General features: G+C 37.9%; 1 protein-coding gene across 1 annotated transcript in view; it reads right to left on the reverse strand.

The window, feature by feature from the left end:
- TTN (titin) overlaps positions 1-26,800 on the reverse strand; it is a 337,354-nt gene that overhangs the window by 53,194 nt on the left and 257,360 nt on the right. Inside the window, exons 176-215 of the mRNA XM_077448105.1 lie at positions 26,208-26,356; positions 25,215-25,247; positions 24,968-25,097; positions 24,568-24,867; positions 24,133-24,450; positions 23,744-24,040; positions 23,174-23,473; positions 22,191-22,505; positions 21,913-22,061; positions 20,331-20,481; positions 19,888-20,169; positions 19,427-19,729; positions 18,994-19,296; positions 18,619-18,900; positions 18,212-18,511; positions 17,828-18,130; positions 16,375-16,683; positions 16,008-16,289; positions 15,619-15,918; positions 15,230-15,523; positions 12,175-15,141; positions 11,754-12,080; positions 11,380-11,664; positions 10,998-11,297; positions 9,797-10,099; positions 9,029-9,304; positions 8,644-8,943; positions 7,591-7,893; positions 7,202-7,501; positions 6,664-6,951; positions 4,809-5,105; positions 4,326-4,628; positions 3,934-4,239; positions 3,561-3,848; positions 2,348-2,638; positions 1,934-2,221; positions 1,241-1,831; positions 1,045-1,149; positions 450-647; positions 76-372 (exon numbers count right to left, since the gene is read on the reverse strand). Of these exons, the coding sequence (XP_077304231.1) occupies positions 76-372; positions 450-647; positions 1,045-1,149; positions 1,241-1,831; positions 1,934-2,221; positions 2,348-2,638; positions 3,561-3,848; positions 3,934-4,239; positions 4,326-4,628; positions 4,809-5,105; positions 6,664-6,951; positions 7,202-7,501; positions 7,591-7,893; positions 8,644-8,943; positions 9,029-9,304; positions 9,797-10,099; positions 10,998-11,297; positions 11,380-11,664; positions 11,754-12,080; positions 12,175-15,141; positions 15,230-15,523; positions 15,619-15,918; positions 16,008-16,289; positions 16,375-16,683; positions 17,828-18,130; positions 18,212-18,511; positions 18,619-18,900; positions 18,994-19,296; positions 19,427-19,729; positions 19,888-20,169; positions 20,331-20,481; positions 21,913-22,061; positions 22,191-22,505; positions 23,174-23,473; positions 23,744-24,040; positions 24,133-24,450; positions 24,568-24,867; positions 24,968-25,097; positions 25,215-25,247; positions 26,208-26,356 (13,713 nt within the window). The remainder of the gene's footprint in view (positions 1-75; positions 373-449; positions 648-1,044; positions 1,150-1,240; positions 1,832-1,933; positions 2,222-2,347; positions 2,639-3,560; positions 3,849-3,933; positions 4,240-4,325; positions 4,629-4,808; positions 5,106-6,663; positions 6,952-7,201; positions 7,502-7,590; positions 7,894-8,643; positions 8,944-9,028; positions 9,305-9,796; positions 10,100-10,997; positions 11,298-11,379; positions 11,665-11,753; positions 12,081-12,174; positions 15,142-15,229; positions 15,524-15,618; positions 15,919-16,007; positions 16,290-16,374; positions 16,684-17,827; positions 18,131-18,211; positions 18,512-18,618; positions 18,901-18,993; positions 19,297-19,426; positions 19,730-19,887; positions 20,170-20,330; positions 20,482-21,912; positions 22,062-22,190; positions 22,506-23,173; positions 23,474-23,743; positions 24,041-24,132; positions 24,451-24,567; positions 24,868-24,967; positions 25,098-25,214; positions 25,248-26,207; positions 26,357-26,800) is intronic.

The following is a 26,800-nucleotide window of genomic DNA, read 5'->3' on the forward strand; positions in this document are numbered from 1 at the left end:
CAAAGGTCAGGAAATATTTTAAGTGATACAGCTATATATCAGAAAACATTAATAAAAAGACTGTTTGACACATACCATACTCCTCCTTGCAAACAACAGTTCCAGTTGTCTCTGATGGAGGACTAATGGCACCAGCAGTGTTTTTAGCTCTTATTCTGAATTCATATTTTCCACCTTCTATTAGATCATTAACAGTATATGCACATTCCTGAACATTGACATGGTTGGCCTTCATCCAGCTCTTTGCTGGTAAATCACGTTTCTCAACAACATATCCAGTCAGTTTGTGTCCACCATCATATTTTGGTTCTGTCCAGATAAGCGTTGCTGAACTCCTAGTGACGCTGATCACCTCAGGTTTACCAGGAGGATCTAAAAGGAATCAAGAAATTAGTATCATGTACTTAAACACATTACTGCATTCATTTAATGAGGACTTTTGCACTTACCAATTGGATCAAGAGCCACAACTGACTCAGATGGCAGACTTGGTTTCCCAACTCCAGCAAGATTGATAGCCATAACTCTAAATTCATATTCTAGGCCTTCAGTTAAACCTGCAACTCTGTAGTCCCTCATTCTTAGTGGAGTGGTACTGGCTCTTTTCCAGAGCAGGCTGTTTCTTTCTTTGAATTCAATGTAATAGCCTAAACAACAATGCAATATCAAAGTTACAACCTACATTGCAAAAGGTTTTAGCTTGATAGCATATACATTTGCAATGCACAACATGCGTATAGAAAACAACAGATCATTTTTTTTACTGTTGATGCAATGGTCATTCTAAAGCTACAATACACCCTTAGCTTAGCAATGCACTCATTCAGTCTTTAGGGAACCTAAACCATAGGCACAGCTGTATATGGTCTCTGGTGAAGCCATATACTATCTTTCAGTTTATAGTTGGAATATGTTAACATGTTAAAAAATATATATATTTTAATGTACACAATTTAACCTGCAGCTACATACATGATATATGAACACTCTTTTGACATTGCTTCCAATTGCAAGGTATCTTTTTTTAGTTTAAAAAAAACATACCTGTGATTGGTGACCCACCAGTCTTCCTTGGGTCGACCCAGGTGAGGTTTGCAGAATCGTGCCTTATTGTCGCAATCTTTGGTGGTGGAGGAGCATCTGGTACATCTAGAAGACATAGTTAATGTAATTAGTCAACTTAAATTCTAGATACAGGTGTGTATATTTTTAAACCACCCCCTTGCTGATGATGGCTTACCAAATGGATGTCTTGCCACAATTGAATCTGATTTAAGGCCTTCACCAACCCCATACTTATTTTCAGCACTGACTTTGAAGATGTATTCGGTTCCTTCATGGAGTCTGGTAACTCTGAATGATGTCTTCTGTACAGCAGAAGCACAGGTTACCCACTTATTTGTCACAGAGTCTCTCTTTTCCAGGATATAGTTTGTAATTTCCGAACCACCATCATCTTTTGGAGGAGCCCAGATCAGTGTGATAGCATCTGCAGTCACTTCATCAAATTTAACTGGACCTGTTGGAATTCCAGGTTTTCCCACTACTTTCACAAAGATGGTAGATTCTTTGGTGCCAGCTGGATTCTTCAAAATGATTGTGTATTTTGCGGCATCATCTTTCTGACACTCACGAACTGCCAAGGTAGTGTTCACAGCAGTAGACTCAGCAGTTACTCTACCACTTTCAGTCAAAACCTTGTCTTCACTTTTCCTCCACGTAACTGTAGGTGCAGGCTTACCACTGACTGGGATTTTGAGTCGGAAAGTGCTTCCCTCTTTGGCAATGTAGCATAAATCTGGCAGATCCTTTAAGTCTAGATTTGGTGCAACTAAGGAAAAAGCACTGGTATTACTAAAGGAATGAAACAAAAACACTGATTTGATTACTAAATGGTTATTGACATGCTTTAGATTTGGTAAGATACACATACCAATATCATCCCTGGCTACAAGTGAAATTTCATTTGGAGAACTGAAACCAGCATCATTTTGGGCGACCACTCTAAAGGTGTACTCCTTTCCTTCAGTCAGATCTTTCATTGTGTACTGAAGATTTTTTGATCTCATTACATCTTTCCACTTGTCCTCGGAGATCAAATTCTCTACAACATATCCAGTGATACGACTTCCTCCATCACTTAATGGTTTCTTCCATGCAATGGTACATGATGATTTTGATACAGCCAGTGCTTTCAGATCTATAACTGGTCCAGGTTTTTCTAAAAGAACCAGACAAAAAAGCATATTACTTCATATTGCCAGAAATAAGGAAGCCATGCCCAATATGTAAAAATCTCAATGGTGCAGCATTGTTTAATAACATATATATACAACTAATTACTTACCAGAAGCTTTCACAGCATCATGAGTTTCACATGGCTCACCAATGCCATATTCATTTTCTGCCAAAACTCTGAAGAAGTAGGCCTTGCCTTCTTCAAGGTTAGTGATCCTAAATGATGTTTTAGCACAGTCAGTTGATACTGTAGACCAAGCCTTTCTGTCTGCATCACGTTTTTCAACAATATAATTCTTGATTGGACTACCACCATCAATAATTGGGGGATCCCATGAAATCATGGCTGAGTCCTTGGAGGTGTCCTTAATGATGAGGTTTACTGGTGGTCCAGGGGTATCTATAATGCATGAACACATTTTTTTAAATATATGTATACAGAAAAATTAAAAATGTTTGGAATGTGATAATTACATTAAAACTTTAACTAATCTATAAAAATTACCAACCCCAACTGAACCTCCTTTAGCTGCAGAGGTTGTGCACGTGCTGTGACCATGACAGGAAGTATGCCCCCAGGTGGATGGGGCCACGCTATAACCACGGTTGCGGCACTGTGATGCTGCATTTAGTGGGTTAAAACAGGTGTCAAGGAGGTGACAAATTGCCTTTTCACCACCTATCAAATGTTTCTGAAAAGCGATGGGCTACTTTTCAGAGGTGCAGCAGTCTGTGCTGCTATCGTGAAGTCCTAAAAAAGCAGTCCTGATTGTAAAGGATCAGGGGGGTCAAGATTAAAAGTAATGTACATACTGTATATACACAAGTGTGCGCATATAAACCTACACAAACATATATACATGTGCGCACACACACAATCTTTTTGAAATCTGCAGTACTATACCTGGACTCGCTGCTAGATACTGCATTTCTGGCAATCACCCTGTAGGGGGAGGTGGAGAGCCCAGGACTCTGGAAGACACCTCCCCCTTCCTCTGCTCTGCACATAACTTTGCTGACCGACCTCCTGATGTACTAATGTTTTTACAGAAGAGCCGAAGCTCAGTCAGACCTGAATGGCTTTCTGTACCAGGATGCCCCAGCACTCCTAACGATCTCTGATGGCACCCTGGTTGAAAAAGACTGGGTAACACTAATGGAAATCCAGAAAAACATTTTAAATGTGGACAAAACAGGCACTTGGATGTGCTCTTTGTCCCCAATGTTGTTCTCTAAGAAGCACTTTTATCTTACTTTGTGCCACACTGTTTGAACCTCCTATGTCTAAAACATTAATTTAACAGTAAATATCATTTACTTACCAAGCACTTTGACAACAATAGTATATGACTTCACACCACTGCTGTTCTCTAGTGTCAAGATATATTTGCCAGCATCATACTTGTTGACATTTTCACAACGCAGGAAAGTGTCATGATCTGTAGTCTTGATATCAAGTCCCTGCCTCTCTTTAATGTTTGCATTCAGTTTAGACCATGATATCTTTGGATCTGGGCGCCCTCTAACAGGTACATAGATCCTCATTGTAACACCAGCACGGAGCACAAGAGCTTTTCTCAGTTCGGCATCAAGCTCTCCTTCAGGTGCAACTGTTTGATGAAAGAAAAAAGAATTACGTTACATTCATGCAAACAGTAACAAAATCAAGTGAATCGTAATAATAAATGCACTTACTTAAAATGTCTTTAGCAGTATGTTTGTCTGGAATTTCACTGGGATCACTGTAACCAATTTTATTCACTGCTGAGATACGGAACTGATATTCAGTGCTTTCCGTCAGGCCAGTAACAGTGTAGTGAGTGTCGTGCAGGTTTTTGGGCAAGTTGCATCGCACCCAGTTATCTGTGTCTGCTCGTTTAACTTCAACCAGGTAACCAATTATGGGGCTGCCACCATCATAAGCAGGTTTACTCCAGGACAGGCTTATACTGCTACGGGTTGTGTCAACAACCTTTGGGAAAGCAGGTGGTCCAGGTGGATCTAAAAAAAACATACAAACATTTAATAGACTGTTAATCAAAACAAAATCATAATTTGGATTTTATCCACTGGAGGTCACAACTTACACTGAGGATCAATAGCAATTACTGCCTTCGATGAGTTGCTAGGCTTGCCTGGTCCAGCTTTGTTCAAGGCAGTCACTCTGTACTCATATTCAGTACCTTCTTGAAGTCCTGTTGCTTTTACTGTTCTTTCAGATACAGGTTTCCTAGTTACCTTGGTCCAATTGAAAGACTTTGTGTCACGCTTTTCAAGTATATATCCAGTTATTGGAGAGCCACCATCATCAGCTGGTGCTTTCCAGCTTACAGTCATGTGATCCTTTGTAATGTTAGTTATTACTGGTGGATCACACTGTCCAGGTACATCTGTGAAGAAGAATAAACAAAATGTTAAAATAAAATGAGAGAGACAAAAAAAGGAATTTTAACTACTTAAACTTCAAATGAAAATGTGAAGTTTGAGCTTCTCTGTGCTTGAAAGCCTCAGTATATATAGTATTTAAAGTATACCTTAAAACCTAAGTATACATTTAACATATGTCTTACCATATGGGTTCTTAGCAATCACAGACTCAGTTAGGATAGGATCTCCAACACCATATCTGTTTTCAGCAGAAATACGGAACTGATACTCATGTCCTTCAATCAACTTCTCGACGCTGCAGCTGGTGGTTTGCACATTAGCAGTCACTTGTGCCCAGTTAGGACGACTTGTTTCACGCTTGTCAATTACATAGTTTGTAATATTAGAACCGCCATCTTCAAGTGGAGGCTCCCAGCTAAGCATGGCCCGATCAGTATACATATGGTTTATCTTAACAGAAGCAGGAGGTCCAGGTTTATCTAAAGAAAGATTGACATACAGAGGTCTTTACATTTTGTAGACATCATTTATGGAGTTTTAGTTAATTAACTGACATCTAAGGTTTTTTTTTTATTTTTTTAAACCAACTATGCTCATCCAAGGGTCTTTAAAAATTCATAAAACATTAACATAATTGTAATTAAGATGATATAAAATAGAGAAAAACAAAAGTAAGGGTGTTTTCTGGATTAAGCGGGCCTGTGTGAAAGATTATTAGTTGGGGCCTCTTCCCGAAGAAAAATAAAAAATGCACACCACAGCAAAAGATTAGACATGGTTTGCATTGCATTGGATATTAGGCATGGCTTAAAATTGTAATGTCAAATCTGAGATGACTTGCATAGTATATAATGAAACAGTGTAGAATAGGAAATGTACAGCACAACATAATGAATGAGAATAAGTGTAGAATGGGGAATGTACAAAGCAGTGAACAGAATGAGTAGTTACAGATTAGTGTACAGAATATGGAACTGTGGTATAGGAAACATACAGCACAGAGTATATAATCATGTGGTGTGTAATAAGAAATGTACAGAATGAGGCAGTTTGGAACAGAAAATGTACAGCAAATTTAAAGGCACTAGCAATGTGGTGTAAGTGACCCTTTATAAAACAGACCACCAGTCAGGCTGTCCAAACCAGCATCCCTCACCCTTGTAGAGTAACAGGGTTAGTTTAAAATCTCTAAGGACACCTCAAGTAATAAAACTGCTTTTTAAAAGAAAAAGAAAAAAGCAACAAACTGTAGGCAGACACATTGAAATACTGCACAACAATGCCTTGATAAGTAAACTCTTTTCTGCAGTACAATTTCTACTTTTATCCTTGTCTGACACCCTGAAGTATGTTCATGCTCAGTGCCACTGTACATATCTTAGTGTATCTTAGTATATCTTAGTGACAAGGATGAAAGTGGAAAGTAAAAAGTGCACACATGCAGAAAAGTGTTAAGGCACACAGAAAAACCTATTCAGGCAGTGCTTTAGCTGACTCAGGCTCAACTGCATTCCGACTCTGCAGCCTGTGCTTATGAAGCCAGAAGAGCTAAATCAGATCCTGTCATCACAATCACTCTCCCTTTTGCAAGCAGTTGCACTATCATTAGTACACATCCCCTTCCCTTCATGGCTGATTGGCAGGCAATGCAATGCTGCATAGAGGGGTTCCTTCTGTAGTAGCGTCACTGCCCATATTCACAACAGGTCAACCACACTGGGAAAATGTTGTGTATTATTGAGGACGGTGACCCCCAACTACATTGTGCAGTGCCCAAGTTGGCATGACCTGGCTGACATGCACAGAATAGATCAGCCATGAACGTGTGCAGTGAGTGAGTGCACTCTGTGAGTGCACAGAGTGCACAGTGGATGCCATTTGCCTTGGGGCTTGTGTGCAATGGACACACTGCAAACATTACCAATACACAACTGGTACAGATATAGTGATCAAATTACAGTTTTAAGGTAGTTTGTGATTACATTTCTTTATTTTTTTTATTTAGTGTGATAGTTACAACAAATACCATGAACCTACCTAGGACTTTGAGCTTGATCGTTGCAGATTTGGAGCCACTGGCATTTTCTGCCACAATAGTATATTCTCCTGTTTCCTTGCGGTTTACACTGAACAGTTCCAGAAGGAAAAGATTCCTCTTGGATGATATTTTAATACCTTCAGCAGGTTTTACAACTTCCCCGTCCTTTTTCCAGACGACTGTTGGCATTGGCTTACCAAATACTTGAGCATCTAGACATACATTTGCTCCTGCTTTGACAGTGATCAGTGATTTCATCTCTATACTGAGGTCGATCTTAGGTGGAACTGAAAATAAAACAATCAAAGAGTCAAAATCAGAATACTCCAAACTATTCTTATTTCTGGGTTTGATTTGAGCAGTTTTGAAATATTTGATTATTAAGGTTTTATGTTGTGTTAGCTTCTGATAGTTTATTCATAACTTAGCTAGATAATATTATAAAGATGATGTAAATTATATGCTTGTCTAATACTTTGCTCCTTTAAGAGCCACATTTGTTTGCTTTCTCTTAGATAAATGTAATTGGAGTAATACCATTTTCTGCCTGAATGACAACTGGATCCGATGGTTCAGATGGCCTGCTGATGTTGATGGCAGTCTTGGCAGTTACTCTGAACTGGTATTTCTCATTCTCCTCCAAGTCGGTAACAGTAAATTCTTCTGTTGGGACTTGAGAAGCAGCAGTGTTGCACTTCACCCACTTTTCACCAGGAAGTTTGCATGCTTCCACAATGTAGCCGACAATTTTACTTCCACCATCGTGCTTTGGTCTTGTCCATACAAGGGACACAGTGCTCCTTGTGATATCAATAACTTCAGGTTTTCCAGGTGGATCTGCAAATTAACATTATTTTTAAGATATGTCAAATAAAATGGGCAGTTTGGTGGGGATAACATTGTCTTGCAATACACATTATACATACCAACTGGTGCTCTTGCAGTGACATACTCAGTAGGTTTGCTTGGTTTGCTTGATCCAGCTCTGTTTAGTGCAGAAATTCGGAAAGTATACTCCAAGCCTTCAATCATGCCAATGCATGGATATTCTGTTGAGCGCACTGCAGTGTCATTGGCCTTGACCCACAAAAGACTATTTCTTTCCTTACGTTCAATAGCATAACCTGTAATGGGGCTTCCTCCATCATTATCAGGTCTATCCCATGCAACAAATATGCAGTCTTTATTAACCTTGGTAACGCGGGCATTCTTTGGTTCGCTGGGAACATCTGAAATAACAAAATAATACTTTACATTTAATTTAAAGTGTACATGTCTCACATTAATTTACATTTTAATATAATTAAACATGAAAGGATGTGCTGGACCTTTGTGAAGCATGTAAAGATTAGATAACATACTGAGGACAAAGAAGAATGTCACAAAAGTTCAATAACTGCAAACTTTCATTATTATGCTATGTCTATATATATTATAATGCATAGTATATACATTTGGTTTTAATTAGGGTTAAAGTGATTGTAAATGAATTGAAAAAAAAGGTTTATACTTGGAATTGCACAGAGCGGCTCCAAACCTCCTCTTCTTAGGTCCCAGCCGGCGCTCCTCCTCTCCAGGCAAGTGAGTGCCCCATAGAAAGCCGCTTCCTACACAGGCACTCACACAAGCTCACTCCCGATCCTAACATCTATTGCATAAATTGATAAAGACAGCAGTGCTCGGCCCCATCCACGCTCCTCATCACTGGCTTTGATTGACAGCAGCAGGAGCCATTGGCCCTTCAACAAAGCCAGTAAAACCAGGAAGTGAGGGGAGAGAAGAGCTGCAGATGGGCACAGTGCTGGATTGAATGAGGGTTCAAGTAAGTAAAAGGAGGGGTGGGGGATACATTGCAATGACTGCATTAATGTAAAAAAATGTTTAGGCTTTAGAAACATGTTTCTGCTTAAAATTGGTAGGTATTTCAAAACAAGCTGGTGCTTTCAATGCAGTGGTAAAAGTTGGTTTGGTTTACATACCGAATGGAAATTTAGCAACAACCCGATCAGATGTAATTGGTTCTGATACTCCAAAGCGGTTCTCAGCACGGACCCTGAAGATGTACTCTTGTCCTGGGATAAGTTTTCCGACACGGCAACTAGTTTTGGTGACTGATGTAACAGCTGTGATCCAGTCTCCCCTGCTTACATCACACTTTTCAACTACATAGTTGGTAATGTTACTACCACCATCTTCAAGAGGTAAGTGCCATGAGAGTGTGCAGGCATCAGAATCTATATCAGAAAACTCAAAGGGTCGTTCTGGAGGACCTGGAATGTCTGTAGCAAACCAACAACATATTAGTGATCTTTTTTGTATCTGATTCCAGTGAAAAATATCAGGCCTAAATAAACTCATACATACCCATAACAACTACACGGATCTTTTGAGTGGCAACACCAGAGCTGTTTTCTGCAGATAGTGAGTAATATGCACTGTCTTTCCTGGTCACATCTTTTATTATAAGCACAGTGGAATTCTGTCCTTTGTGTACAGCCAAACGACTTGATGGATTAACATCAACATCCGCTTTCATCCATTTAGAGACAGGTGCTGGTTTTCCGTAAACATGGGCTTCAATTCTTAATTTCTGTCCTGCTTTGATGCTGATATGATCAGGCATTAGGATCTTAGGTGGCACTATAAACAAATAAATAAATACACACATACATACATTAAGCAGATTTCTACATTATATTATAACCTAACTAAATGATTAATTATTCACCCTAAAATTCTTACTATAAAGTCTAAGTTCACCTTTTGCAAGTAAAAAAATGTGCATTTTTTTTTTCTTAGGAGCCTGTAAAGCATTGCACCCACGAACAACAGTTCCCCAGTGCAATGTCAGGCTTTGGCAGATTGTCCATATAGCTGTCTGCCTGTACCTATTCAAGTTCAGGAATTTCAATGAACTATGAGAGGGCTGTTTTTAAATTGTGACATCGGGTGTGGAGAGAAGGTCCCCTGTCCGCCGCCACAGGGAAGGGGGAGATTGGGGGGTGAGATGATGGATGTTAAACATGTTACATGCAAATACAGGTGTAACATTTGACAAAGGTGAACTTATCCTTTACAGATGCATTCAAATGGTAGAATTAAATGGTAAATCTTGTGGAACATATAACTTACAAAGCTGTTCTTTAATCTCAAACATTCCTTCAGCTTCTCTTGGCAAGCTCACACCAACAGAGTTTCTGGCTGCCACCCTGAACTTGTATTTTGTGCCTTCTTTAAGTCCAACAACCACAATATTTAAATCTTTTACAACAGAATATTGGGTCCAGTTATTCTCAGATTGTCCTTCAACTTGGTAGCTAATAATGTATCCATCAATCTTGGCACCGCCGTCACGCAGAGGTGGAAGCCAAGCCAGTGTGGCACTGTTCTTTGTGATCTCTGTAACATCAAGCTTCTTAGGTGGATCTGGCTCACCTGTTGAATTAAACAGGTAAAATGTTGAGGCAAACAACAAACAGGAATGCATTAATAATATAAATTATTCCCTTGGGTTCCTAAACAATATTAATATTATCAACTTAAACAGTAGCAGTGAGGAGTTTGAATTGGTTTGTCAAAACCTGGAATGGCATTGATTTAGGCTGATTTGATCCCATTCTTTGGCCCTAATGCTAATTTGTTCCTCTATGCAAAAATGTGCTTAGCATTTAGTAAATTAAACCCTTGTACTTGAAAACTGTTCAACTTCACAGTGGACCTTTCACTAAGACGCCCTTCTGTAAGACAGGTAATCATGACTGGTGACCAAACAATAAGTGAATAGGCGAGCATAATTTGGAGGGGGGCATGTTTTGGGTTAAAAATGGTTAGATACAAATGTGGGCCATTAAGGGGTCCAAAGAAAATCCCTACAAGTTCACTTAAATGGTTATATCATACAAAAGTGATTTACTTTTTTGCGACACTAGGTAATTTGAATATCCTGCTGGCTTTTTGTATCTTTTGAGATGCTTTGGTAATTCAAACTACAAGTTCTTCCAATCAAATTATAAACACTGAGTCGCAGTCCTCACACCTGTGGTTCAATTTATATATATATATATATATATATATATATATATATATATATATATATATATATATATATATATATATATATATATATATATATAATGTATTATATCATACATCTAACAAGGTAGAAGGGACCTTATGTAATGTTACTGTGACAAATGTGAAGGCCTATTATGTCAAGTGCAGAGATCTCACTGCCAGAGTGACTGAGTAATAAATTGTTATGTGATTTAACACACCAAAATCAGTGAAAAATTGAAATTTTAATTATAATAGAGATGGAATTTGCAGTACTTACTTATTGGATCTGTTGCAAGTACACCTTTAGGAGAGTCTCTTGGAACACCAGAGCCATATTCATTGACAGCTGTGACTCTGAAGAAGTACTCGGTTCCAGGTACAAGATTGGCAACCTTAAAACTAGTCTTCTTCCAGTCTGCCACCACTGTTGCCCATGTCTTTCGGTCAACTTCACGCCTTTCTAAGATGTAGTGTGTAACAGGACTACCACCATCATTTTCTGGAGGTACCCATGAGAGCTGACATGACATCTTTGTGACATCTGAGACTGTAAAGTCAGCCACAGGTCCAGGAGTGTCTGTAGAACAAAACGAAAACACCCATTACATCAATGCACCAACACAAGTGTATTTATTTATCGTTTTAATTGATTTACTTACCAAGTACCCTGACATTGACAAACACTGCTTTTTCTCCAGCAGCGTTGACAAGTGACAAAGAATATTTGCCTGAATCATCACGTGTAGAGTTTTGGATTACTAAGAAAGCCATGGTATCAAGAAGGTCAACTTGTCCTTTCCTGACAACATTATCAATTCCCATTCTCCTCCATGTAACTTTAGGTGATGGTCTTCCTCTCACCATTGCAAACAGTCTGATAGGACAACCTGCTCTAACAGTGACCAACTTTCTCATACTGGCATCCAGTTCAATTTCAGGAGATTCTGCAAAAAGGACAATAATTACAATTAATATCATCATTCTACAATAAACATGATATATATGCAATTGTTTTGTGAAAAACAATATATACCAAGTATTTCTTTAGGTGACACCGGCTCTTTGAGTTCAGCAGGCCTTCCAATGCCAACTTGGTTCTGTGCAGAAACCCTAAACTCATATTGTTGCTTTTCATCAAGGGTGGTGGCAGTAAACTGTGTGTGGATCAACTGAGCAGCAACATTCAGTCTCTTCCATCCAGCCTCTGGATCCTTGTCCTTAACTTCAGTTTTAGGCCTCATTTCTACAACATATCCAATAATTGGAGCACCACCATCATAGACAGGTTTTCCCCATCCCAGAGTAATGGAGGTCTTGGTACTATCAGCCACTTTTAGATTTGTTGGAGGGCCAGGAGGTTCTGCAAAATTAATAACAGTGATAAGCACCTTAAGATTAGCTTTTAACAAAAAAACTGTGAATAAAACAATATTTAAATCAAAACTACAAAATACCTATTTGGTCTTTTGCAACTACAGGTCTTGATGGTCCACTTGGATCTCCCAGACCGATTTCATTTTCTGCTTTTACACGGAATTGGTATTCATGTCCTGGGATAAGGTTTGTGACTTTCAGACGTCTTTCTGGGATGGCACTCTTAGTTACAGCAACCCATCTAAATGATCTCTTTTCTTTCTTTTCTAGAATATATCCGGTGATAGACTTGCCACCATCATATTCTGGTGGGTTCCAGACAACTGTCATTTCTTCTTTACTTACTTTGGTGACCTCTGGAGGCTCGGGAGGTCCAGGCCTATTGTATTTTGTTTTAGCAACAATTGGTTTGGTTTCTGTGGGTGGACCAGTACCCAATTTATTTTCCGCACGTACTCTAAATATATATTCATTTCCTTCTATCAGGCGAGTGACGTGTGCATGATTGAGAATCACGGAAGCAGAGTATGTAGACCAAACCATTCGCTTGCTCTCACATTTCTCCAAAATATAATTCTGTATTTCACATCCTCCATCATCTTCTGGTGGATCCCAGCTTAGTGTACATCTGTCAATTGATACATCAGAAACTTTCAGATTTCTTACTTCACCTGGCACATCAAGAACATTTACAGAAGCATGTGCTGTAAAGCTTCCAGCAGGGTTTGTGGCTGTGACAACAAACTTGCCACTGTCGGATCGCCTAGATTTCTCAAGGATAAATTTGGTGTAATCTAATCCAGTATCAACTTTCAGCCTAGGTGATTTTGTAATATCTGTGGTATCTTTGTCTTTTGCCCAAGAAATTTCTGGTTGGGGTTTTCCTCTTACTCCAGCTTCAATTCTAATTGTTTCTCCTGCTTTCACAACTAGGACTCCAGTTAATTTCAAATCTAGTGCAGGTTTCAATAATTCCTCCTTCACTAAAACTTCAGCTGTCTTTACCCAGTTGCTTTCCCCACCTTCATTCTTGGTCTGAACTCTAAATTGATATAATTGATTTTCACTACATCTATCTATAAGGTAAGAAGTCTCTTTGATACTTCCTTTATGTACTCTTTCCCATTCATCAGAATCTTTTAGTTTTCTTTCAACATGATATGATAGATTGGGACTGCCACCATCATAATCTGGTCGTCTCCATTTCAGGAAAACAAATGTCTTGCCTACTTCAGCAATGTGAAGGTTCTCAGGTTCACCAGGCTTTTCAACTGGATTGATGGCAAGAATTGGTGTCTTAGTTTCAGTAACTGGACCAGGGCCAACCTTGTTTTCTGCACAGACTCTGAAGAAATATTCATGATTTTCAATAAGAGATGCTTTTATCAACCTCTTTGTAAGATCAGAAGAGATGACATACCATCCTCTTTGACTTGGTTCACGGTATTCTACAATATAGTTTGTTATCTCAGAACCACCATTATCTTGTGGGTTTTCCCAGGCCACCATGCAAGAATCTTTGGTAACATAACTTATCTTAAGGTTTTGACAAGGTCCAGGTCTATCAAGTACATTGACAATAACCACTCCCTGGGCTTGGCCACTGCTGTTTTTCGCTACAATTGTATATTTGCCATGATCTGTCCTTGTTGCTGATTTTATCTGCAAGCCAACTGGAGGGAAATCCTGAGATATTTCAGTCCTTTTGTCTTTAGTAACCACTTTGCCATCCTTAGACCATGTAATATCTGGGTCAGGTCTGCCCTTGACACGAGCAGTGATGTTGATTGTTTGGCCAACTCTTACAGTCAGTAAGTCACGACAGATTAAGTCAAGATCAACTTCAGGTGGGTGAAGGATGTCCTTGGCAATAACAGATTCTGGAAGTTCTCTAGGTTCACCTTCACCTACTACATTTGCTGCTTTTATACGGAATCTATATTCATTCCCTTCAATCAGACCTGGAACCCTGAAAGCACATTGTTTAATTAAGTCATCTGTGTTAATTCTGCTCCACTGGGCTGATCCTGATTTTTGACACTCCACAACATATCCTAAAATGGGGCTGCCTCCATCTCTAGTTGGTTTTGTCCATACCAAGTCAACAGTTTCTCTGCTCTTGTCTTTAAGTTTGGGATTTATAGGTGGACCTGGTGGAGTTATAGGACGAGAAGCTTTTATTGGATCAGATATTGGAGATGGTTTACTTAGTCCAGCAATATTTTCAGCAAAAACTCTAAATTCATAAGTGTTGCCTTCATATAAACCAGTGGCACGGAACCTAAGATCGAGCACTGGAGTCTTGTTTACTCTGATCCATTTACCAGACAATTCCCTTCTTTCAACAATATAGCCACTAATTGGACTGCCACCGTCAGATTTAGGAATGGTCCATGAGACTGTTGCAGCATTTTCAGTGATGTCAAAAACCACAGGCTTTCCTGGTGGAGATGGTGGGTCAAACATATGTTTGGCAACAGTTGGTTTTGACTCCAGAGGTTTACCAATACCCATCTTATTTTCAGCACTGACACGGAAAGTATATTCATAACCCTTCTGGAGTCGTGGAACCTTTGCTTTAGTTTGAGTGCTTCCAGAGCTAACTATTCCCCATGTTTCTTTCTTGCCTTCACATTTTTCCACAATGTAGTTCATTACTGCACTTCCACCATCATCCTTTGGTGGCCTCCAGGAGATAACCATGTATTCAGGTGTAACCTCCAGGATATTTAATGGACCTGTTGGTGGTCCAGGGACATCCAAAACAGTTAGATGCAGAGCTACTGTCTTGCTTCCAGCAACATTTGATACTGTCAGCAGGTATTCTCCTGTATCCTTTCGTGTACAGTCCTTAATGGTCAGCACAGTTGAAAAACTGTCAGTGTCAATTTTGTAGTTGCCTTCAGATTTGATTTCTGTACTGTCTGTCACCCATTTTGCAGTTGGAAAGGGGATTCCTCTAATAATGGCAGGAAGTCTTACAGTTGTACCAGCTTTGACTACAAGACCTTCAATTAACTTAACATCAACTTCAATGGTTGGAGCAGCTGAAATGAAAGATATAAAATTTAATTGCGTTCAACATTGCAAAGTAAATGTATATATTTTTATAATATTAGTAATGATAATAATTACCCAGTTTTTCTTGACACTCTATTGGTACAGTTGTGTCTGGCCGGCCCAATCCTGCAATATTTTGAGCTTTTACACGGAATTTGTATATCTTTCCATGGGTCAGACCAGTGACTACACATTCTGGTATAGAGACAGTCTTGAAGCTGGTCCAGTCCTCTGCCCCATCTTCCTGATAGTCAACTACAAATCCAGTGATCTCAGAACCACCATCACGGTCTGGATAATTCCAAGCAAGAGATACCTCGGTCTTGTCTACATCTACATGATGAAGGTTCTTTGGTGGTCCCGGTGGATCTGAATAATGATAGAAATGTTTGTAATATTGCCAAAAACACTATAATTCTAGTGAAATATTTAAATTTTCAAGACAAATTCAAAACAATGCTTACAAATTGGATCAATGGCCTTTATTGGTTTTGGTGTTTCAATGTAAGAGCTTCGTCCATATTGGTTTTCTGCAGCAACTCGGAATAAATACTGTGTGCCTTCCATCAGATGTCTGGCCATAATACTGTGTTTCTTAGATGTAGTTGAAATTGGCACCCAACGAGGATTGGCAACATCACGCTTTTCAACAATATAATTGGTAATAACAGAGCCACCATTGTCCTCGGGTTCTTTCCAGGTGAGATAGCAAGAATCTCTCCTAATTTCACTTACTAGTAGATTCCTTGGTGGACCAGGTTTATCTGAAATATAAACCGAAAACTTGGTTAATGCTCATCATTTATAACTTTTCTTATCTCAACTGATAAGACATAACATTACTGTATCTTACCAAGTACAATAACTTTTACTTCAACCGTCTTAGAGCCTGCTTCATTTTCTACTGTGAGAGAATAAACTCCTGCATCTTCCTTGACACAGTTGCGGACTTCAAGCTTACTTCCAACAGGTGTGACCACAATATCAGCCTTTGAAGGTACCTCTTTATCTGCCTTCTTCCAGGTGACTTTTGGGAAAGGTATTCCTTTGATTACAGCACTGAGTGCAATAGTGTTTCCAGCTTTAACATGTTGTTCTCGTGCCATGTTAGCATCAATTATCAACTCAGGAGGTTCTGAAATTAACATGAAAGTGTCAGTATTTTTTAAGCACTATTGAAAATTTAGTAGCTAGGTGTTTTATTGAAATTAAGATCTCACCAAGTCTGTCTTTAACTTGCACTGGGTCTCGGACATAGGCAGGTTCAGATTCTCCAGCAGAATTCACTGCTTTGATTCTAAATTTGTATGTGTCACCTTCTGTGAGTCCCACTACTTTATGTTTTGTATCAGGACAGCCATCAGGGGCATGGTTAGATTTCATCCATTCTTCCTCACCAACCTTTTGGTATTCAATAAGGTAACCAATTATCTTGCCTCCACCATCATGTCTTGGAGGGTGCCAGGACAAGTCAACTGAATTTTTGGTCTTGTCAATGGCTTCTGGGTTGACTGGAGGACTTGGTTTCACTAAAAAGTAAAATTAAACATTTGATAACATTTTAAATGATTCATTTTAAAGTAAACATTTTCACGAAATTGTGTATCAGATATAAAACATTGTAAATTACACACTGTAGGTGTCTTGTAAATTGAAAAAAGTATTTTTAACAGCTTGCAGACCACCCACCGTACCTAGACTGAGGCGTCGCAGCCACTCTGTGCCAGATCATATACCTAGTACGTGATCTGACACTTCTGGGTCTGTGACCCACTGATCATTTGGGAGACAGGCAGATCATCATTCTGTGAGAGGGAAATGTATTGATCCTGTGTTTATGCTAAGCTAATGGATCTTTACCTTCATCCAGTCAAAGCACCCCCCCAACAGTTAGCAAGCACTCCCTAGAATGACATTTAACACCTTGATTGCCCCTGATGTTAACCCCTCCCTGCCGGTGTCATATTTTTTAGCACTTATCACTGTATTAGTGTCACTGGTCCCCGAAAAGTGTCAAAAGTATCAGTTAGGTTTGATTTGTCTGCCACAATATCGCAGTCCCGCTAGAAGTCGCTGATCGCCACCATTACTAGTAAAAAAAAGAAATAAAGAAAAATATCCCATAGATTTAGATGCTATAACTTTTGCACAAACCAATCAATATACGCCTATTGGGATTTTATTTTTCCAAAAATATGTAGCAGAATACATATTGGCCTAAACTGATGAAGAAATTTGATTTTTTACATTTTTTATTGGGTATGTTTTATAGCAGAAAGTAAATATATACATATTTTTTTAATTATCTGTCTTTTTTATTTATAATGCAAACAATAAAAACTGCAGAGGTGATTAGATACCACCAAAAGAAAGCTCTATTTTTGGGAAAAAAAGGACAAACTTTTTTTGGGTACATCGTTGTATGACCGCGCAATTGTCAGTTCAAATAACGCAGTGCCGTATTGCCAAAACAAAAAATGGCCTGGTCATGAAGGGGGGTAAACCTTCCGGAGCTGAAGTGGTTAAACACTTCAGATACAGTTCTTATCCATTCATTATTTTTGGTGTAAGTAGATATGTGAAAAACTGAAAAATGTGACATCATTTCCAAAGAAAATATTTGAAATACAAATTATAATTTGGTTGGCTGAAATAATAAAATTATTCTCATACCTATTGGATCATTGGCAAACACTGGTTTGGATGGTGGACTTGGATCACCAACACCAACTTCATTCTCTGCTGATACTCTAAATTCATATTCACATCCCTCTAGAAGGTCTGTTACCCTGAATTGTGTATCTGGATAAATAGGCTCTCTTGACACTTTTGTCCACCTATTGGCCATAGTTTCCTTCTTTTCCACAATATAGGCAAATATAGGTTTTCCACCATCACGTGGTCGGTTCCATAAGACTAGAGCAGATTCTTTTGTAACTTCTTTGACAAGTGGTTGCTCGGGTGCCTCTGGAACTCCTACACAGAATAAAAATGAATTTAATAAAACGGCATATCGCTACATAAATGTGCATTTTAACAGTGTAAATGATAACATACTGAAGCGATCTTTGGCCTTCATTTCATCTGACAGTAGGGGATCACTGATACCATACAAATTTTCTGCACAGATGCGAATGATGTATTCCCTTCCTTCAATCAGTTTGGGAACCTTGCAGGTAGTTTTGTTGGTTGCCGAGGTTACAGGCATCCAGAGATCCCTGTTTGTGTCTCTTTTCTCAATGATATAGTTAGTTATTGCACTACCACCATCATCAAGAGGAGGCTTCCATGAAACAACCATATGGTCTTTATGAACCTCATCAAAAATGACAGGACCAACTGGTGGTTGTGGACGATCTATTCAAAAGAAAGAGTAGAAACAAGAAAGCATTTAACATTTGATGGAACAATAACTTCCTTGTAAACATGCTTCAATTACATATTAATGAATGTGTTAACCTTACCAGCAACAATCACTTCACACAGTCCCTTTCTTGCTCCAGTGCTATTTTCAACAGTCACACAGTATTTGCCTGAATCTTTCCTTACAGATTTAAGTATTCCCAAGCAGAGTGTATTTGGAGTGGTCTTGATTTTTGTGCGGTCATCTTCCTTAACTGTTATTTCATCTTTAAACCAAGAAACTTTAGGAGCTGGTTTACCTGAGTACCGACCAGTCATTGCAAATGCCTCTCCAACTCTTACAATCAGTTTATCTCTGAAATCAAGCTCAATTGCTGGTGGAGCTGGTAACAAAATAAAAAAATGTTTATTATCTAAAAAATCCAAAGCAATTTTAAAAATAAAGTGAGCTGAAAGGGACCCAGAGGGCATCATACCTAGTTCATCTTTGCAAGTAATTGGCTTAGTGCAGAATGAAGGTTTGCCTTGTCCAACAATGTTGACAGCGCTGACGCGGTATTCATATGTGTCACCTTCCTTCAGTCCATCGTGGACATATTTCCTATTTAGCAGCTTTTCTTTTGTGGCTCTATAGAACTTGTCCTTGCCAATAAGGCGGCACTCCAGTATATACATTGTGATATCAGATCCACCATTGTATTTGGGTGGATTCCAGCTTAGGCTTATTGATTCTTTTGTAACTGCAGTTACTTGAAGATCTTCAGGACGCTCAGGTACAGCTTTATGCAAAAGGAAACACCATGTTACATTTTAAGATAACAGCAGAAATAATAATAAAAAATAATATATATATACATATATATATATATATATATATATATATATATATATATGGCTTTTCTAACTTACACATTGGTTCTTTTATAACAATTTCTCGTGGAGTCTCAACAAATGGACCCATGCCAATAATATTTTCTGGTGCAATACGGAAGAAGTAAGCTACTCCTTCTATTAGTCCTTGCACTACTGCATTTTGCCTTGTTACAGTGCATGTCACTGGAGTCCATCCCCTGCGATCTGCTTCCCGTTTCTCAATTATATAATTAGTTATTGCTGAGCCTCCATCATCCTCAGGAGAGAACCATGTCAGCTTACAAGAGTCATTTGTTAGATTTTCAGTCTGGAATGGCTGGCTAACTGGTCCAGGAACATCTGCAAATGATGAAAGAAGTTCAGTGATACACTGTATTTTACTATACTTAATTTAAATTTATATAAAATAAATAAAGGCAGAAAATTTTTAGGTGTGATATTATAATGCTATTTACTATAGATAATGTGCAAATTGTAACACAAACATAACTGCTCACCTAATACATCAACAATGATGGTCTTTCTTCTTTCACCACCAGCATTCTTAGCAACCAGAGTATACATGCCTTGGTGACTCCTCAGGCATTTCTTAATGACCAAAGATGAACTGATAGCTGTGGTTTCAATATTAGCCTCTGGAGGCAAAGCTCTTTCATCTCTGTTCCACAAGATTTCTGGAGCTGGCTTTCCAGAAACATAAGCTATGATTCGGATTACTCCACCAGCATGGACAACAATTCTGTCTTTAACACTGGCATCCAACTGAATGTCAGGTAGAACTGTAAACATTAAAGAGAAGCAGTTTACAGGTAATTTCACTAGGAAGCTGATATTACATATTGATTATAGATTTAATAAATTTAGTATTTAAAAATATATAACTAACGAAAAAATATTGACCATGTCACATATAGGTATTGTAGGTCTATAAATTAGGTACCTGTTCTGTCTTTGGCTTCAATAACATCCGTGACATCACCTGGTTCCCCAACACCAGCAGCATTGACAGCTCTTACTCTGAATCTATAGAAGCTTCCTTCTTTCAGCCCAGGTACAACAAACTTGGTTCCTCTGATTTCTTTATCTTTTGCCTTTAAAAATTTAAATGTCAGTTAATTGAGATAATGATATGAGTGATGGCTAAAGAATAGATATGTTCACACTGAAATATTTTGTTTCGGAATTTCGTTTTCGTCCGAAAAATAAATTTATATAGTTACTCCCGAAATTCATTTTTATTTATTTAGTTTTGCGAAAAAATGCATTCGTCCGAAAATCCGAAATAATTAAGGTCAAATCTGTAATTGAAGGCTTATGGTGTCTGTTGAATGTTCTAAGAAGATTCAACGGAGCAGCTAAACTTTACAACGCCGCAATCATACATTTCCGTTCAAATGTTCCGCCTACAAGCTATAGTAGAAGTCTAATGTTGTATGACACTAGTTAAAATTATATTTATTAATTATTATTACTAGTCAACCAACATTAAAATTCTTCTATATCCTATGGGCGGAGCATTTGACCATAAATGTCCACTCGCGGCGACTGCTTCGTCGAATCTTCATGTCGAATCTTTTCTCTCTATGTCGAATAATCTTGGACTAATAGAGTTAGGTAGGCACATTCAACCTTTTTTGCTATTGTCAAAACGTTTCTCTCTATGTCAAATCTTTTCTATGTCAAACCTTTTCTCTCTATGTCAAAACTTTTCTTTCTATGTTGAATCTTTTCTCTCTATGTAGAATAATCTTGGACTAATAGTGCTAAGGTTAGGCACATTCGACCACAGGTTCAATGGACACAGATTGCTATTTTCGGCGTCATGTCGAATCTCCTATCTATATTGAACTGTTGTCACAATAAAAGCGAGAATAAAGTATTTGTTTATCTTGGATCTTTCGGTTTTCAGATTCTGCACACTCGTTATCATTTGTTACAATGATACTGAAAATACCTAAAATTCTGACGAAAATGCATTCGGAGTCTGCTAAAGAACACAAAACAAAAAATATTCTAATGTAGCCATACATTTTTTCATAGTTATAGTTTAAAGTGGTTTTAAAGTCACAAGGTTTTTTTTTTTAGCTTAATGCATTACTTGCATTAAGGTAAAAAAAACATTCACTACTTCACCCATCCATAAAACTTAACTGAGTCCTGTATCAATACAGCCCTGTGCCAATACATCTGCAGCAACGCTGCTCTCTCGCTCCCTGGTTTCCCAGGGCAGATTGATAGCAATGAGAACTAGTGGCTCCTGCTGCTGTCAATAAAATCCAGTGAGGTGGGAACACGGGGGGGGGGCAACGACATAAAGTGTGTGTCTATGTACACAAACAGCCCAGTTTAGGTGCACAACTGCCCCCACAGCAAGTGGCTTGCTATAGAGGCAGACACAAGACAGGAGGTGCAGAGAGCAATACCAGTGCACCAAGCAGGTAAATATAAACCTAATTTCTTATTTTAGGTAGGTCTTTAGAACCACTTTGTTACATGCTTTTTTAATACTGTCTTCTACCAACCTTTTCCCACTCCTCCTTTCCTTCTTCCTTGTACTCCACAAAATATCCTGTAATTGGAGACCCACCATCTTTAGAGGGTGGAACCCATTCTAGATCAGCAGTAGACTTTGTCCAATCAGTAACTTTTGGAATTGGTGGTCCGGGTGGAGCTATAAAAAAGATATATGTAAACATGTATGAATATATATATATATATATATATATATATATATATATATATATATATATATCAAACAAAAAACAATAGTTAGATATCTGCTAAGGTTTAGTGCGCTCACATATTGGGTCTCTTGCAGTTGCAGGATCAGATGGCAGACTTGGAGGGCCAACTCCAGCTCTATTTATAGCCAGCACACGATACTGATAATCAGATCCTTCAATGAGTCCTGTAACTTTGAAAGAAACACCCAATGTCATAATCTTGATTGGGTCACGGTTTACTCTCTTCCATCTCTTTCCTGTGGTCTCTTTAAGTTCCAGCCAGTAGCCTGTCACAGGTGAGCCACCATCATATTCAGGCTCTTCCCAGTTGACAGTCATAGAATCTCGTGTAATACTGCTGACTGATGGCTTTTCACATTGTCCTGGAACAGCTATAAATACAAAGAATAAGTATGTTATGGAAATATCATTATCACGTGTAGATATTTAAGGGTTAATGCCATTTTTGTCAGATGCAGGATTACTGCATTTAAATGCTAAAGGAGCTCCTATTCCCATTGAGAACTTACTGTAGCTGGACAGTAAGTCTGGCTTTGGAGGAAACAAAGCTGGGTAAAAGAAGAAGACACCAGCAACTGCCTGCGCTCTATATATGCATGTGCAATTGATCATTGACTGAAGAAGGCATCCTGGCAATTAGAATTCCAAACTCCCTAATTTTGAATTAATTATTGTTTCATTGAGTGGGTAGATGAATATTACTTTGTGGGATACTTGAAGCAGGATATAGATAGATTTGGTTTGACTGCATGTTACATAGTTACATACTTGGTGAACCTGAATAAAGACACAGGCCCATCCAGTTCAACCTACTGTATATAGGTGTGTGTTTATATGTGTACATGTCACTATAGGTTCTCAATAGTTACATAGTTGGTAAGCACATACTATTTATGTACATCTTTTATGTACATCTTTAATATTTTTATTTAGTAAAACAAATCTCTTTTTACATTTTTGTAAAAACTTCTCTATCCATGATCTTTATTGTTTACATTAAAATAAATTTGTGCGTAGCATGCCCAAATAATAAACTTACAATAAAGGTTTCTTGCGGTTTCAGGCTCACTGTCAAGTGGAAGACCAACACCATACTTGTTCTGTGCCATAATGCGAAACACATATTCATGACCCTCAACAAGTTTTGGTATTGTGTAGATGCATTCCTTAGCTTCTATAGTTACAGGGGACCAAAGTTTCCGATTTGCTTCTCTCTTTTCAATAACATAATTTGTAATCTTAGAGCCGCCATCATCTTTTGGTGGAAGCCAAGCCAACGTCATGTTTTCTGCTGTTATTTCTTCAAATTTAATTGGTCCCTCTGGTGGTCCAGGACGTCCTGTTAGAAGCAGGAAAAAAAAAATTGAAATGAACTTATTAAAACCTCCTGGATTTAGTAAAAAAAGTTAAATGAGCATCTTTGTCAACTTGTTTTAAGAAACAAAATGTAATTTGTTTATGATAAGAAAACATATTTCTGGTTGGTTGATGAAGTATACAGGACATCATACATTTTGAACTAGCATTAAATAAATAGCCTTAAATAGCCAACTATTAATATTTGTGGCAAAAACAAATACTAATAAACAACATAAACGTCTTTATTTACCAAGTACATTCAATCGCATTTCCTTGGAATCAGCACCCAGATTGTTCTCAGCTGTCAGAGTGTATAAGGCTGTATCTTTTCTACGAGACTGATGAATTACCAATGTGCAGTCATTTTCACCAACGACTTTGTTAACATGCTGGTCATACTGCACTGGTAGTTTGTCATCTGGCTTGTTTGGAGGTGCTTTGTACCATTTCAATGTGGGGAATGGACAACCCTTAATCTTGGCTAGAATGTTGATATCTGTTCCTTCTTCAACTTCCAAAAATTCTTTAAGCTCAATTGAAGGAGGGCCTATTGAAAGAAAATGGAAAAATATCAATAAATATATAAGAATTATATAATAATTTGCATATTAACATAGCAGAATCATTTTTTTAACATACATGTCTGGTCTTTCACAGCTACTGGGCCAGCAGTTGAAGAAGGTTTGCTATTTCCAGCCTCATTCACAGCTCTGACACGGAATTCATATTGTCCACCCTCCTTCAGGTCTTCAACAGTGAATTGTGTTTCTTCCACATCCCGTTTATTACATTGCTTCCAGGTTTCTTTGCCTTCTCCACTTGGATCCCAAACTAAGCGTTCAATGATATAATGGGTTACAGGTGCCCCACCATCATTCTTCGGTGGCCTCCAGGTTAGTGCCACAGAATTCTTTGTCACAAGGCCAACCTTTAGACGAGTTGGTGGTTCAGGTGGATCTACAGAACAAAAACATAAACTACTGTCAAGTTTAATTAAAAAAAAAGTACTGTCAAGTTTAAACAATGGCAGTAGTTGTAAATAAACCAGCCGCCATAGCTTTTATTTATACTTACGGATAGGATCTCTTGCTCTTGTTCTCTGGATGGTTGAAATTGGAGGTCCAGTGCCAAATCTATTTTCTGCTGTTACTCTGAAGAAATATTCCTGTCCATCAATGAGGTCAGGTACAGTAAATGAAGTGCCTGCACAGTCAGTAGTAACCTTGCCCCATGATTTTCCTTCCACTGTCTTCTTTTCAATGATGTAGTTCTTAATTCTGTCTCCTCCATCATTATCTGGGGCTTTCCATGTGAGTTTAGCAGTAGATCTAGTGACATCACTAACTTTTAGATCCTTTGGAGGCCCAGGAGCATCTGTAGTGTAAAATATTTATTAAATATACCATATCTTTTATGTATTTCCCTAAGGCACGATGACAAGAACTGCACATTTACTCAATCTATATAATCTTACCCAGAACATTGACCCTGACATTGACAGTTTTCTGGCCAGCTTTGTTCTTGGCAGTGATGCTGTATTTTCCAGAGTGTCCTCTTTTACAATCAGGAATTATAATAACTGAAGTAGTGTCAGTTGCTTCAACCTAAAGAAAAAAAATCAGAATAATTTATTCTTTCTCAATAGTTTAATATTTACTTGTATATAACATATGAAAAACACTAGAGACAATAATTACTAAATAAAAATATTAACTACATACTTGTGAATCAACTGGAATATTGTGGACTTGATCCTGTGTGGGAAAAAGGATATATACTGAGTTCAGGTATGTATATGCAAAAAACAGTGAACACTTATTTGTATGCTGATGGTATGATAATCTGTTGCAGTAGTAGTAATTTGATTGATATCTTTTAGTGTGGTGATTGGAAAGTTGAATCTCATAATTACTTATTTTCTCTCTTAAACTCCAGTGGTGAGATGGCTACACTAAAATTCCTTTATGGCAACTATGGTAGTGTTTTGCTCAGATAAATTATCCATAATGTAGAATAAACAAATTATCAAGGAAAGGTCAGAGTGGGGCCTTCATTCTGGAATTTTTGCTTAGATAAAACATGAACTATTTGAGGGAAAGCCTCACTGTTGTTGTGTCGAAAACAAAGCAGATTAATTAATTTTCTAGAGTCAACACAAAACTAAACCATCACTTTGGAATGTAGCCTTCAAAAACTACAACTTATATACGTATAAGTAGTATCTTTAATAATATTTTTTTTTATACTGGAAATCCTTTACTATGTTTATGATAATGGTGACTATATCCAAACACATAGGTCTATTTATAAATGTTTTCACACAAGATTCACACAGGGTTCACATAAGATTCACACATTTTTCTAATTAGATTCAATTGTAAAAATGTTAAACCTTGATGAAAGTTGTGTGTATCTTGTGTGAAAACATTTTTTAATGGACCTTATAGCTAAAGATTCACTGCAAACATCTACATGAGATGAACTGTATGAATATTTGTTTTACTCTGTAAATCTCCGATTTTTTTTTACCATTAATAAAAATATACTATAGTTTCAATTTACATTTTTCCCAATAGAATATACTGAACTGCTAACTTGTTATAGTGTATTTGTTACATGTAGAAGAAGGAAATAATGTGGAAGAAGGTGGAATGCCACTGTAAAACTAATTTATAAGAAAATCAATTTCTGGGGTTCATTGTGCCTCATTTTACCTTTATTTCTTTCTGTGCCACTCCGTCAAACTCCCAGGATGTTTTGGGTACAGGGCGGCCCCTGATGATGGCAGAAATTTTGATTTGGCTACCAGCACGACAGTTCAGATAGTCTTGTGCCTTCAGATCAATTGAGATATCCGGCTCCTCTGTAGAGGGGTAAATAAAACACACGTTTAAACCTTACATGTTTGAACATTATACTTCTGCAATCAAACTGGTATAATACTTGGTTATATTTGGTACAATTATATATTTGGTTACCATTCATGTAGCATAACTAAAAATAAAATATTAAAAATTGTTGCTTACCAGTTTACTCACTTTAGATTCCTGCTTGGCTTTCCCCATTTATGTAATGTTAAGGAAGGGGCTGGGGAGTTATGTTTACCATAACTAACCATGTCTGTTTTAAGCTGACAAATATTATTAGTTGCAAACTAGATGTCTGTCCTAACAATAGGGTAAAGATCTCAAGACTGGGGTGATAAATTGTATATTCATGCATAAAAATAAACTGTCCCCTCACCAGTGTAAAACAGTTCAGATGACTAAAATATGACTAAAACTAAAAAGGCATTTTAGTCAAAAGA

The sequence above is a fragment of the Lithobates pipiens genome, unplaced genomic scaffold (genome assembly GCF_037356315.1).
Source record: "Lithobates pipiens isolate NorthernLeopardFrog02 unplaced genomic scaffold, aLitPip1_a1.2 Scaffold_22, whole genome shotgun sequence".
NCBI classification, from domain to species: domain Eukaryota; kingdom Metazoa; phylum Chordata; class Amphibia; order Anura; family Ranidae; genus Lithobates; species Lithobates pipiens.